Source organism: Anolis carolinensis, chromosome 3 (genome assembly GCF_035594765.1).
Source record: "Anolis carolinensis isolate JA03-04 chromosome 3, rAnoCar3.1.pri, whole genome shotgun sequence".
NCBI lineage: Eukaryota > Metazoa > Chordata > Lepidosauria > Squamata > Dactyloidae > Anolis > Anolis carolinensis.
The window spans coordinates 34,906,455-34,920,717 of record NC_085843.1 but is presented as its reverse complement, the minus strand read 5'-3'; the positions used below and the strand labels follow the sequence as shown (position 1 = coordinate 34,920,717).

The window sequence follows — 14,263 nt, the reverse complement described above, 5'->3', positions numbered from 1 at the left end:
CATGGATTTGTTCAATATAAGGCAGGATTTTAACAATTTCCTGGAACTAGCATATTACATTTAATAGACTTTTTCTACTGCTGCATTGTTTAAGAGTTTCTGTTGCATACATTAGTAAAAACTGTAAGAATGGACAGTAGAATAGAAAAAAAATGATGTTACTCTTCAGGCTTTTAAAGGGGGGGGGTAGGAGAATCTAATGATTTTATCTGTTCCTATCCTTTCCTTCTGGCAGAATGAATAAAGGTACCTCACAATATCCTGGCAGGACCCATCAATCAATTACCACAAAAACAGAAGTTATAGCAGCAATAAAAATGCAGTTCACTTTAAATGCACTGAAATACATGGTCTCAGCCACCATGCAAAAGACTTGTGCTGGTGAAATTCTTTGAAGTAAGATGAAGAGTTGTGCAAGATTCATAAATATCCCAAGTGACTTCAGAGATATTTCGCAAAAGACAATTTATGCATTTTGTCTTAAAAAATAAACCTGATCTTCTTAGCCCAAAATGTGACAATAAACTCATTTTAGTATTGTCCAGGACTAAAGTATGTGCAATGTTTAATAATGACTAAGATCAGCATATGATTATGAACAGCATTTTCCCCAGCCTTGAATATTCATTCCTAAAGATATGACAAATTCTTTTAAAGTGTCTGATCAGAAGCATGTAATTATGTTATGATGATTAGCAACATACCTATGAGATACAGCTCCCCAGGCACCATGCTTGTTTGTTAGGATATTCAGTATTTTCTGTTTTAGCTGATTTGCTGTAACATGATCTCGATGCTTGGCTGCACTGATAAGGTGGTCACACATCTTCTCCTCTTCTCTTCTGTCAGCTGCATATTGGGCACATTGTGACTAAAAAGAAAAAAACAACAACACATTTGTTGTTTCAGTACAGATATTGGGAAAATGGCTGAAAATTCTGTTTTTCTTAGTATACAATTTTTACTATTTCTACCTTTTAAATGTATAATTATGTGTTTGTGACTGTGGTAACTACGATGGTCACATACCATCCTATAGAGAGAACAATCATCTCTTAGTACGGTCAGAAAATAGTCCTCTATCAAAAGGCATCTTCTATCAAGAATAGTTATGAAATCAAAATCCATTTTAACATAAAGAAATACAATAAATTGAGCAAACAGGGGATTGATTGCTGCAGCAGACTAAAGCAAACAAACTAGTTAGTCAAAGTCTTCTCCAGCTTGGTGAGAGATATATTGTTTTCTACTTCAATGACAGTAATTATGTTTACAATGACATTTGTATGTATATATTACCATATGTAAAATGTATACAAATCTGTTATCTTGACTTTATTTTTGGAAGAGTAATATTTTTTCTTTTAGGGGAAAATGTACATGTGGCTATCCTCCTGGCATCTGTTGATCAGGGTTGCTGATCTATGCACAAAATTTCATGCACTTCTTGTTGGTTCCAATGCTTAGGAGTTTCTATTTGTAGCATACATCGAATACTGCAAGAAAAGGGTATCTTATTCCTCAGTTCGCAAGTTCCAAACCTCTGTTGATGCACAGGACCCAGCACACTACAGTATAGTAGTTATAATATATTATAACTAGAAACATGTAATCAGCTAAAAGGTTATGTATTGTGAAGACATGTATTTATGCAGATGTGCTCACACACACAATAAATCGTTATAATAAATCTATTATTGATAGATTTACATACCATAAAAACCTGCTCAGTTGATCCTCAATAAATTCTCAATAAATTATTGCTTTACTCAATGAGAACAAGCTAGGAACAAAATGTGGATTCAAATAACACCCGGTTCTGTTCAACATCTTTATTAATGACTTAGATGAAGGGTTAGAAGGCACGATCATCAAGTTTGCAGACGACACCAAACTGGGAGGGATAGCTAACACTCCAGAAGACAGGAGCAGAATTCAAAACAATCTTGACAGACTAGAGAGATGGGCCGAAACTAACAAAATGAACTTCAACAGGGACAAATGCAAGATACTTCACTTCAGCAGAAAAAACGGATACAAAGATTCTGCAAAGATACAGAATGGGGGACGCCTGGCTTGACAGCAGTGTGTCCGAAAAAGACCTTGGAGTCCTCGTGGACAACACGTTAAACATGAGCCAACAATGTGATGCGGCAGCTAAAAAAGCCAACGGGATTCTGGCCTGCATCAATAGGGGACTAGCGTCTAGATCCAGGGAAGTCATGCTCCCCCTCTATTCTGCCTTGGTCAGACCACACCTGGAATACTGTGTCCAATTTTGGGCACCACAGTTGAAGGGAGATGTTGACAGGCTGGAAAGCGTCCAGAGGAGGGCGACTAAAATGATTAAGGGTCTGGAGAACAAGCCCTATGAGGAGCGGCTTAAAGAGCTGGGCATGTTTAGCCTGCAGAAGAGAAGGCTGAGAGGAGACATGATAGCCATGTACAAATATGTGAGGGGAAGCCATAGGGAGGAGGGAGCAAGCTTGTTTTCTGCTGCCCTGCAGACTAGGACACGGAACAATGGCTTCAAACTACAGGAAAGGAGATTCCACCTGAACATCAGGAAGAACTTCCTCACTGTGAGAGCTGTTCGACAGTGGAACTCCCTCCCCCGGACAGTGGTGGAGGCTCCTTCTTTGGAGGCGTTTAAGCAGAGGCTGGATGGCCATATGTCGGGGGTGCTTTGAATGCGATTTCCTGCTTCTTAGCGGGGGGTTGGACTGGATGGCCCATGAGGTCTCTTCCAACTCTACTATTCTATGATTCTATGAACAGAGTGAGCTTTTTTTGAACACTTGACAGTTTTCTAGCTGGTGTGTCTCAGGATTATTTGTATATGTCAGGATGAGATAATCTGTTGCCAAAGATGAGAAAATCGTATTTTCACATCCCTAGGTCCCACACACTTTTGTCTTGGGTACCATATAGGGTCAGAGAACAACCCTGACAGATTGTCCCTGAGGGAATATGCCCTTTGACAGGTAAAAAAATCACAATTCCTATTTGATAACATTGAATAAATTAAAAACAATTTTGAATACCATTTCTTCATAATAGTTTTAAATTTATTTAAATGTATATTATGCTAACCAGAAAAATTGCATGGCTGCATTATGCACAAATATAGCACATTTCAATCCATTATGAGATGCACAACTGTAGTTAAATTTATTTTACGGATGCAGACATCATGGGGTTAATTAATTTTTCAATTTATCTTCTTGTACCAAGAAGCACCAATTAGTACAATGATCTTCTTCAGTAATGAGGTTAATATTTCAGCAGCTCATTGGACAGTTAAATCAGATGTTCATTTTTCATCTTGAACAACGAACATAATAAATATGAAACAGAGCTTCAAGAATAATTGGAATTTTCTCAATGATATTCAGGCAATCAAAATTCCTGTAGCAGACTTTAAGTAACACAAGACAGAGAGACTGTGTACCTTTACATCGTATCCAATATTAAACAGGAAAGTTGGTCATTAGGGGATATTGACAGTAATTACTTGAGTATATTGGCTGAAGCCTTTTTCATGATGAAAATCATAGTTCTGAGAAGCAATACAAACTTAGAAATAAAATAAACTTTATATATTGAGATTGTGTCCTTTGTGCCATCAAAAGGCAAGTAAGACATGTGCACAAAGCAGGCATACAAAGAGTGTTCAAAAATAGTCTTTGTATTTTTGAAATGGTCGGATCCTTAGGGGCAAGTGACCATGTGCTCCGGCAGTTTGCCATACAAAGGAAGGACGGAACTAAGACAAGTCAAACATGCATTTTGGACTTTAGGAGAGCTGACATCCAAAAAATGAAGGAAATACTAAGTGGCATTCCGTGGACGCCAATTCTAAAATAGGGAAACATGTCGTCCAGGAATACCTGGCTGATGTAAACAAATTCAAGTCCCCAGGGCTGGATCAATTACATCGAAGAGTATTGAAGGAACTAGCGGAAGTAATTTCAGAACCACTGGAAATCATCTTTGAGAATTCTTTGAGAACAGGAGAAGTACCAGAAGATTGAAGGAGGGCAAATGTGGTCCCTATCTTCAAGAAGGGAAAAAAGAACGACCCAAACAATTACCGTCCGGTCAGCCTCACATCGATACCAGGCAAGATTCTGGAAAAGATTGTTAAGGAAGTGGTCTGCAAACACTTAGTAAGCAATGTGGTCATCACGGATTTATCAAAAACAAGTAGAGCCAGACTAATCTGATCTCTTTTTTCAATAGAGTTACAAGCTTGGTCGATGCAGGGAATGCTGTGGATGTAGCATATCTGGATTTCAGTAAGGTCTTCAACAAGGTCCCCCATGACCTTCTGGCACCTTCTAGGTGGATCTGTAATTGGTTAAGTGAGCTGTTCGATAGTGGAACTCTCTCCCCCGGACAGTGGTGGAGGCTCCTTCTTTGGAGGCTTTTAAGCAGAGGCTGGATGTACATCTGTCGGGGATGCTTTGAATGCGATTTTCCTGCTTCTTGGCAGGGGGTTGGACTGGATGGCCCACGAGGTCTCTTCCAACTCTATGATTCCATACATCATGTAAATTAGGACTGCACTCTCAGATCTGGGCAATTGTGGAGTTTGTTTCCAAAAGGTGTCAAATCCAAAAAAATAAACATAAAATGAGTTATAAGTGGCAATTGATTGTTGGCTAGTAGTAGAATATTATGTACAGATTAAAACTATCAAAATGCATCAAATCACTTTGGTACAGAGCTTGGAAAATTGCATTTCACAGCAAAATAATGGATATCCTCAGCATGTTTTTTTGTATTCTTGTAAAATTTGTTCAGATGGATTTGGTACCTTTTGGAGAAAAGCTGCACAATTTTATGTCTGCCCATTTAAGCCAAAAAATTCCAAGAATTACAGATATGTTTCCTTAAAGGGGAATTTGCAGGTAAGAGCAAAAGTCCCTGACTTTATAGCCCCTTAATACCATAGTATCACCAACAAGTTATCTCTTCTCACCATTAGTATTTCAAATCACCCAGTTGTCAAGGTGTCAACATGATAATGTTCCTTCACAATGTTTTCCAAAGCTTATATAATGTGGAAAGAAGACTTCCAGGCTGGACCTGATATTTCTAGGTATTTCACAAAAATTCCAGTCTTATTATCTCAGTTTACTTTGTCGGCCTCTCTTCCTTTTTCCTTCCATTTTCCCCAGCAATAGGAGTTTCGGCTTTCCAAAAATCCAAACTTTGATCTGGTTGTACTGGAGAGGATGTTAAATTCTGGGAGCTTATGGAGCAGCTCAAGCCAGGTATGTGAATCGAGAATTCTGCTCTCTTTCTGGAGCAACACAGTTGAGGCCAAAAAGGCTGCTGAGGGATAAGGTGTTTCAAACAGCCAGATGCATAGATGAAATCTTGACTGGTGTCTATTTAAAACCTATCCTTAACAGTAGTCAAAATGGTATATTTTATATTGCCTGGACAAATATCACATTTTTTGAAATATATGCAGATAACAATTTCTTTCTTGCCTTCCTTTCTTTTTTCTTGTTTTTAGAATTCTGTGTTTGAGAAAGGTCTTGGTTTGCTTACTAGAAAATTGACTTAAGGTTTCCCCTTAAGGGAATTTGGTTAATATTCTAAATTGTATTTGCTAACTGAAGCTGGAAGCTAATTGAATATTCTCATTTTGTCTAGGGTACTGACAGATCTTATACCACAACAAATTCTTCAAAGGGCAGATAACTCAATCTTATACTGTCATCTTAGTTTACTGCATGATGCTCTGATAAATATCAAACGTTATTTACTTTTGAAGCAATATGAAACTTCAGTTTGACATACACTTAATTGTAAATGTGAATTTTTAAAACTCCAAACTCAAAATATCCAAAATATGCTTGGTAATAAATTTGTCGAAATCCCATATGACAAGTGACTGCTGTCTTGGATGACAGAATAAAGTAAAGGTTATATGTATTGAGAAGGAAAATATAAAACAAAGATCTGTTTGCAATCTATAGCAAAAAGAATAGAAATAGGATGAAGTATAGTTTACACAGCTTGCCAACAGATTTCCCAACCCCCATCTTTACCCTCAATCGTATGGTGCATCTTGTTAAAAAAAAATGAAACTCTCTTACTATTCTGTCAGGGATAGAAAGCAATTTTACATAGCACTGAGACCAGGAGCAAAGTGGAACTTTCTAAATTTCTGCTGGCTCATACCAGAAGAAGACAGGGCATTTTATCCTCCTTACCATGTATGTGTTTTTTTGTTTTAATCATAAGGTCCATTGGTTCCAAGAGAGGAGCTATTTGCTATGTCAACTCAGGCTGAAATGGATGGAGTATTGAATCTGGGACCATTCTGTGTGGGGAAAGTGGCCTCCAATCAAGCAAACCTAGGTGCCTTTTGTTCAGTCATTACCCCTGGACTGTGAGAGCCTCCAACACCAGAAGTTCACCTAGCAGCCTATGTCGAAACTATTTATTTATTTCCCATCTTTCTCTTAGCACTAGTCTAGTGAATGTGTATGGAATAACTACCTGTTTCTATTTGTCCCATTTGTATGGCCCCATTTCTGTTTCCGTCTGCCGCTTCCGAAAACAGGCGCCTATACAAATGAGCTTTTCTGCCTAAGGTTAGAAAAAAACTGAAAGATTTTCAGGTCTTGGGTGTCAAAGAGCCAAGGCCAGCCAGAGCCTACATCCAAGCACTCAATGCTCATAGGCCTGACAGGCAGGGCCTACAGCTGAGCACTCAACACTCAACTGTAAGACCTGCAAGCCGGGCCTACGAGTATCAAGCACTTGGCTGTAGGCACTGTCTGCTGGGCCTATGAGCATTGAGCGTTTCGCGGGCAGGGCCTACAGCCAAGCGCTCGATGCTCGTAGGCCCAGCTCACAGGGTCCGGCGCTTGGCTTTAGGCCCTGCTAGCCACAGCCTACAGCCAAGGCCGAAAATCAGCTGACCAAATAACTACCGTTTCCCCCTTTTCCTCTTTCGCCGCTCCTTTAGTTTTGAAGGGGTTGTACCATTCCATGCCATCTGAATGGACGGAACAGTACAAAACCACAAAAGAAACAGATGAAATGGTATTTGGGTCCAACTCTACTTAGCACACAATTCAATGAAGCTTTTTTTTCTCCTGTGACAAAGTCTTCTTCTCTGCGGACAGACTTCTAAATCAACTTAACTTCCCCTAGATATCTGGTCTGAGGTTTATGATTCCACCATTAGCTTGAGTATATTTTACAGTACATTTTTTTTAAATGGATAAAACATTTGGTTGCAAAATGCAGTAAATTAGATTCATACATTTACAGGAGACCCAATAAAACCAATGGGACTTTAGTCATTATCAATTTGCATTCCATTTATTTTGATGGCTCTGTTCCAAGTCTAGATCCAACTACAAAGTCAGATACAAATTAAAACAAATTACAGTTCTAGCAGACAGACTTCTCTTATTAGTATCAGAAAAACAGCGAAGTTTTAGAAAGTTTAGTATCAATAGTCCTGCTTTTTTAAAAATGAGGTTTTTCAAACAATGTCAAAAAATTTTAGTGAGAGGAAGAACAAATACATGTGTTTCTTATGTGGGATATTTATTATAATTTTAAAATACTAGTTTTGATAGGCTCATAATTTAATTTCTCCTCAAATTTGTATTTATGAATTACAGTGTCGATAACAGCTGTGAAAAAAAAGCAAAGACTCACCTCAAATTCTGCATGTTTGTGTACATCTTCTGCTCTTTGCCTATTCAAAATGAACTCCGCCTCATTTGCAACACGTACGATGTGGTCTTTCATTGCATGGCACAATAATCTGGAGAAGCAAAGTTTATTGAATAAGTCTTGGGGCATTTTCATTAATATATTCCATACATCTGATTTATACGTTAAGGAAAATTTATTTACACTTATAGGAAAAAATAATGTGAAAATAAATTGCTTTGTAAAATCAGGAAAAAATCAATAATATTGTATATTCAATTTATTGATATTAGTAAGAATCATTTAAAAAGAAAGGAGTTTCAATTGTGACATCTGCTTATCCTGAGAAGGCAGCCACTGATATATTATGCATACTCTACATCTTTTACAATTTCTTTGGTCTGTCCATCATTACTTGATAATGACAATATGAACTATACAAACTTTCTTTTAAAAAATCCCATTACACATGATCTAGCAGGATTGAAACCCTATCGTCTTCTTCTCCTTTAGTTATCCTTAAAGAAAAACCAACCTTATTCTTCGGACGAAATTTAAGTGTTTAATATGGGCTTAAAAGACTGATCCAAGTGAACATAATAAATGTGTTATCCCAGACTTCAGCAGAAGCAGATTTAAGCCAGTAGATGACTGCTTTGAAAATCCTGCTTTTGTATATTTGTTCTTCAAAGACAGTCATTTCTAGAAAAAAATCTTAGCTGTGGAAAAAGTAATATTCTGGGCTAAAAGCTTCCTCCTTCATAATGTGTATGCTGCCACCATAATAATCTATGTTGGTCAGTGATGAGCTATGTAAACGAAATGTAAATTAGGACAATTGTCTAGTCAGCTATGTGATGAACCTTTCTGCACAATCTGCAAGCCTCTGAACTTTTTGCTGATTTCCTTCTCCTGACACAATGCCAAAACACTGACAGCAGAAAGTGGGCAGGGTCACTACAGCTGTCTCTATGAAAATGGAGCCATGTGATTCCATGGGAGTACTAATCATATGAGGGGACAGTCACTGAACAGGATTAGACATCTGGTAGATATCATATTGAGGCAATATGAAACTAGGTTTTACTTCCTGGCCTTCAAAAACCCATTTTTGAACTCTTTACAATAACGCAACCATTAAAACACAGGGAACAGGGGAACTAATGAAATAGTATAAAATATTGTAGAAAAACCTGGATGAAATTTGTAAAAAAAAAAAAACCAACCCTATTATTAGAGTCCAAAGTCCAATCAAACTATTTCTAACAGGCTAAGGAGATATTGAAATTATTTTATTGAACAGTAAGAGTTCATTGTGATATGTTAAATTGGAAAAGAAGAGTTTCAAGATATAGTTGTTTAAAGTTGGATGACAATCAATTGTTCAATACAATATGAAAATTTTATTGGGCCCTTTTGGGGAGTTTTCGGTAACAAACAATATTAACTTCTTCTTGAATTGACCCCACTGAAGTTTATGGGATGTATCATTTAATAGAATGTAGTTCAGTTTTATTAGTATGGATATCTAGTATGCAAAAGGAATCATATAGCACCATTGCATAGCTCCAGACTAACATGGCAATGTCTTTGAATCTTACCCATACCAATAGTACAAACCATGAAGCTTTATACATGATTGAACTCCTGCAACAAGTTCCAAACATAAAAAGTTGATTTGCTTGTATGTTGTTACACTGTAGGCTCTCATGACACATGGCAAACTTCTTTTGAAACTCAAGCAGGGAATTCAAAAGCACTTTTGAGAAATGGCATGGATATATTTTTCAAACAAATATACTCTACTGGGCATGCTAAACACATCTAAAAGAGATTGTTGCATCATGGCCAATAAAAACTGTTTTTGATTTATTTATAATTCTAAAAAGCCCTTTTTTCAAAAAATCATGATCACAATGTGCAACACATAGCTTTCTATTTTATAAAAGGGCAGGTCCAAGTATGCAGCATTATTCAAAATTTAAAAACAACAACCAGAAATGGAGTCACAATTCAAATTCTTGCGTACTATTCTCCAATTCACAACTTAAAATTCAATCATAATTGCATAGTAATTATATGCAATTTTACATTCCATTAACCTTGTTTTGTTTTAATTATAATGCTCCTTTGTTAGATTCCTCTAAATGATCCAGTTTATAATTTCAGGCTGTTCAAGGGAGCACTTTAATCCTACTGCACATTCATCAACTGTTTATGTCCTGTTAATTGTTGACAATAGCACAATTGCATCCTCTATCTATGATTGATGAACTGCATTCAAACTTTAGCTATTATGAAGAATAAATATTTATAACCATTTCCTCTAGAACATCAAAAGGGCAAAACCAAAAAGCTCATGACAGAGATACTAGGGTTTCAGCAGTGGAAATGATCACATGATTTTGTAGGTTTTAGATGATTTTACTGTTTTTAACTATTTATTTTAATAGTCCTATGTCTAATTGTATTTTAGTGTTTATATGTTTTAGGTTTTAAATTTTACATTATATTGTTTTTAGCATTGCTAGCTGCTTTGAGTCTCTTTTAAGAGAGCAAATGTGGCATAATAATAATAATAATAATAATAATAATAATAATAATAATAATAATAATGGTTAAAATGTATTTTTGAAAGAAAAAAAGGGCTTCTGTGCTCATTTATTTATACCCAAATTCAAAGAAGCAAAAACTCAGTTCCTTAAAAGTTACAAATCCCCATAAGTTTTCATAACAGGGAACGCAACCTTGTGTGAAATGTTTACATTACAGTATTAAGTATACCAATAGATCTGACTGTATAATCACAGAAGACTGTCCTGAGTAAAATATTATACTTTCGACAACACATAAAATATTATGCACAAACTATTCCAGTTGATAAACCATTAAACATTATAACTACATTTCAGAACATAAGGGGAAAACAGATTGCTTTGTTTGTTGTTGTTAGATCATGGATATTTTCTAAACATTCCTAATAATTTTATACTCACTGACCTCTGCCTCAAAAATTACAGTAAAGCCACACAGACATAAGCAAATTTATCAGTCATGTTGTATTATTTGAAAACTTTTGTTTGGAAAGGTTAGATTTAGCAAAAGAGAAGTGACACTTGCAGAAGGCAAAGTCTTCAGTAGTATCAACGTGAAAACTACTATTATTTGGAAGTATAAACCACAATCGATAGAATTAAACAATTTGAAAAATGCAACCAGATTGCTCCTTAAGAGTTTGAGAACACATAAACTGTCTATTTTATATTAAAGTACCAAATATCCCAAGCAAGCATGGGAAATGATAACAATAGTACTTCTTCAGTAACTGCTTAAATATACTGTTGTACTATTTAGAGGGTGCTCCAAAACAGATGGAGTGACAGATGGATTTGCAGATTGAGTTTCTTAGATTCTATCTGTTAAAATACTTTAGCTGCTTAAGTAAGACGGTTGCTGAAATCTCAGATAAACTATTTCATAGGTATGCTCAGATAATAAATGCCGAGTTTAATATTTTCTGTATTAATTAGTTGAGTTTTTACATGCAAAACATTTCTGCAGTAAAACAGTTTAATTAAAATAATTTTTCCTCCAGTCTTCCTGGAGCAGATGGTGAAAGTATTATTGCCCAATGGAATTAGATACAAAATGACTCCTTGTCCAAAAGCTTTAAAATTAATTACCTTCCTTCATTGATGAGCTCAATAAAAGCAAGTCCTGCATTCTTCTGAATAGAATTTTGCCATTCCTAAAGGAGGAGAATAAAACATATTTTTTTTAAAAAAAAATGAAGCAATTACTTAGAACGTATCACTGTATTTAATTTTGATGAACAAAGATTAATTCAGAAGTGTTTTAGATGGTTTGTGGCTGCCATATGCTCGGACTATACAAGTTCTTTACTGTATTATGATGGCACACAAAGCTTTCTATAAATGCATCAGATAAATACACCAAAGAATATTAAAACTATTTAAGATTTATCATATACATATTTTGCTTTGGCTAATTATTGTTATATCACTCTAGTTCCCATTATTGTTACACTGAGCAAGGAAAACAACTCAGAATTAGTTCTACAACGTATAATTATTTTTTAAAAAAACACCAAGTAGCTTCATTGGAATTAACTGTATTGATAACAGTTTTGTGAACTGAATTATAATTAGAGGTATGAAGGGATCTTATGAAATTCCTTGTTTTTGATGAGACAGGCCATCTTAATCCACTGTAACAGACTGTCAAGACTTTCTAATCCCTACGAGAGTTTTTATTGCTAGCATGTGAACAAGATGGGCACTGACATGTTGAGAGGTTTCCATCATTCCAAAAAATCTCTCTGCACACTAGTGCATTTTCCTTTGGAAACAAAGGACACACACACACAGCAGGAACAGAAGGAGTGAGTGAGTGATCAAGATACACAGGACAGAATTAGTCCCACAGAGCAACAGCAGTCATAGTTGAGATATCCAATTTTTGCAATGCACATAATTTGCCCAAAAATACTTCTCACAAATACAGGATTGACAGAAAATATTTCATTCTTTTGCAGGTGAAAGAAAAATAAACTAGCTCTCACACAAGAACAAGACAAGCATTGTTTATGTTTCTGATTCAATAAACATTTTTCTTGTTAAAAATCAAATCTCTGTCCCTAAGTAGTGTCTCTAAGGTGATCATTCATTCAGTGTATAATGTATGAAAGTAAATGTTCCTAAGGAAAGGTGGTATGAATAAGCCTTTCCCCGATTGCTTTCCCTTCATTTACAAATATTCATTCAAAATCTCAAGATGATTCACCAAGTTACATCACCACAGCCTAAAAGTCAACCGTGCTTAAGAAACAGTTGTAATATTTAGGCTTGAAAGATATCAAATGAGTCTCGGAGTTTCAGATCAATAATCACTTTCACTTATTCACTTTACTGATTACATAATTTATATTTTTCAATATATTACTGCACATATTCATGTATAAGTCAAGCATATATACAGTATAAGTCAAGGACTGGTTTGGGGGACACAATTATCAATTTTGATATGATAAACTGAGGATCATTCCATCAAGCGGAGAAAGCACCAATGCTGCCTCAGGGACCTGCCACCACTGGCCACGCCACCATTGCATTGCTCAAGCATTCAAAAAGACCAGAAATCGCACCAAGGTGGAGACAGTAAAAGGGATTGGTGCTTCTTTTAGGTTCTCCTGGGACAGACCTTTACCACTCTACTCAGAGGAGGAAGTGGTTCTTTTTTTTAATAAGTGTTATGGCAGAGTATCACACTGACCTGTGGATAGGTCAACCCAATTTTTTTGGGTTTATTTATTACTAAAATTTGTAGACTTATTCATGACTATATAGGGTAAGTAGCAATTTATATTAAACACTAAAACCTTTGGTTTCTATTGAAGAAAACAAAAACTCACAGCTATGACACTGAAAAATGAAAGCAGTATTTTAAGTCTAATTACTGTACAGAAGTGAGAATCCACATGAGATAGCAATATTCACCTTGAGTATCAGTACTCTGAAGAGAGAACTTAGAAAATCTGGAAATAGTTAAAGTCTACTATAGTTCTTAAGAGAAAAGAAAGGAAATATTACTGAATACCAAATCTGCTCTGTATCAAAGAAGGGAATATACTAAAAATGGAAATCAAACTTTTAGGAACGCTTCATGGTTTAGCTGAGAAATCTGCTGCAAAACTGTACCACAGCTGTGACATATAAAACAAAGCTATAAGGAACAAAGCCTAGCTAATAAAGGACAGATCTTGTCAAATGCAACATCTTAATTTTGTCCTCCCAACCCCAAAATTAACTTAATTCAAATACACTGAATATGTCATTATATAATATGAAGTTTTTCAGAGGAGCACTAGAAGTTGCAATTATCAAAATCGATCTAATTATAACCTCAAATTTATATTTGTGAAATGCAAAATGTTAGCAGACATGAAAGAAAGCTATTAAACAGAGACAATAGCAACCAAATGAATAGCAACCAGCCATTTCTCAGTGCGAAATAATGCAGTATCCCTATAGGAGTTCCCTTACAGCTTAAAGCAAATTTTTCACAAAGACTGAAATCCTCTGGGAGAACAGACTTGATTGCATATCCTTTGGAGTCTAAAAACCTGCCCATATGAACTGAATTATCCATGACATGTACCTTCAGACATTTGTAATGTGATATTTCATGTAAATTTAGACCATACCTTGGACATGAGCCGCTGGCAATGTTAAGTTTATTCAGGAGCCCAGATAAGAAGAAAATTCTGACATCCTTGCTAATCTGTAGTCGTTAACATGGAATTTCCAACATAAAGAGCACAAAAGCATCTAATTTGCTGTAGCAAATGAAAGGAAAACAAACTTTGCATTTCCCTTTCCTTTTTCAGTGTCTGTTACCCTGGTTTAGACAAACAAAATCTTTTCAAAAGATTTCTTGGTCAGCTGTGTTTCTGAACATATATTATCAAACATCTAAAACAGAATGAAAATCAAAATTACCGTATAAACTCGAGTATAAGGCGACTCGGATATAAGCCGAGGCACCTAATTTT

At 35.8% G+C, this 14,263-nt stretch overlaps 1 protein-coding gene across 3 annotated transcripts in view; it reads right to left on the bottom strand.

Moving 5' to 3' along the window:
- LOC100554350 (neurobeachin) overlaps positions 1 to 14,263 on the bottom strand; it is a 385,661-nt gene that overhangs the window by 301,927 nt on the left and 69,471 nt on the right. For all 3 annotated transcript variants that reach the window (XM_016992607.2, XM_008107912.3, XM_062974715.1), the window contains 3 exons: positions 11,376 to 11,440; positions 7,696 to 7,804; positions 705 to 871 (listed from right to left, as the gene is read on the bottom strand). In XM_016992607.2, the coding sequence (XP_016848096.2) occupies positions 705 to 871; positions 7,696 to 7,804; positions 11,376 to 11,440 (341 nt within the window). The remainder of the gene's footprint in view (positions 1 to 704; positions 872 to 7,695; positions 7,805 to 11,375; positions 11,441 to 14,263) is intronic.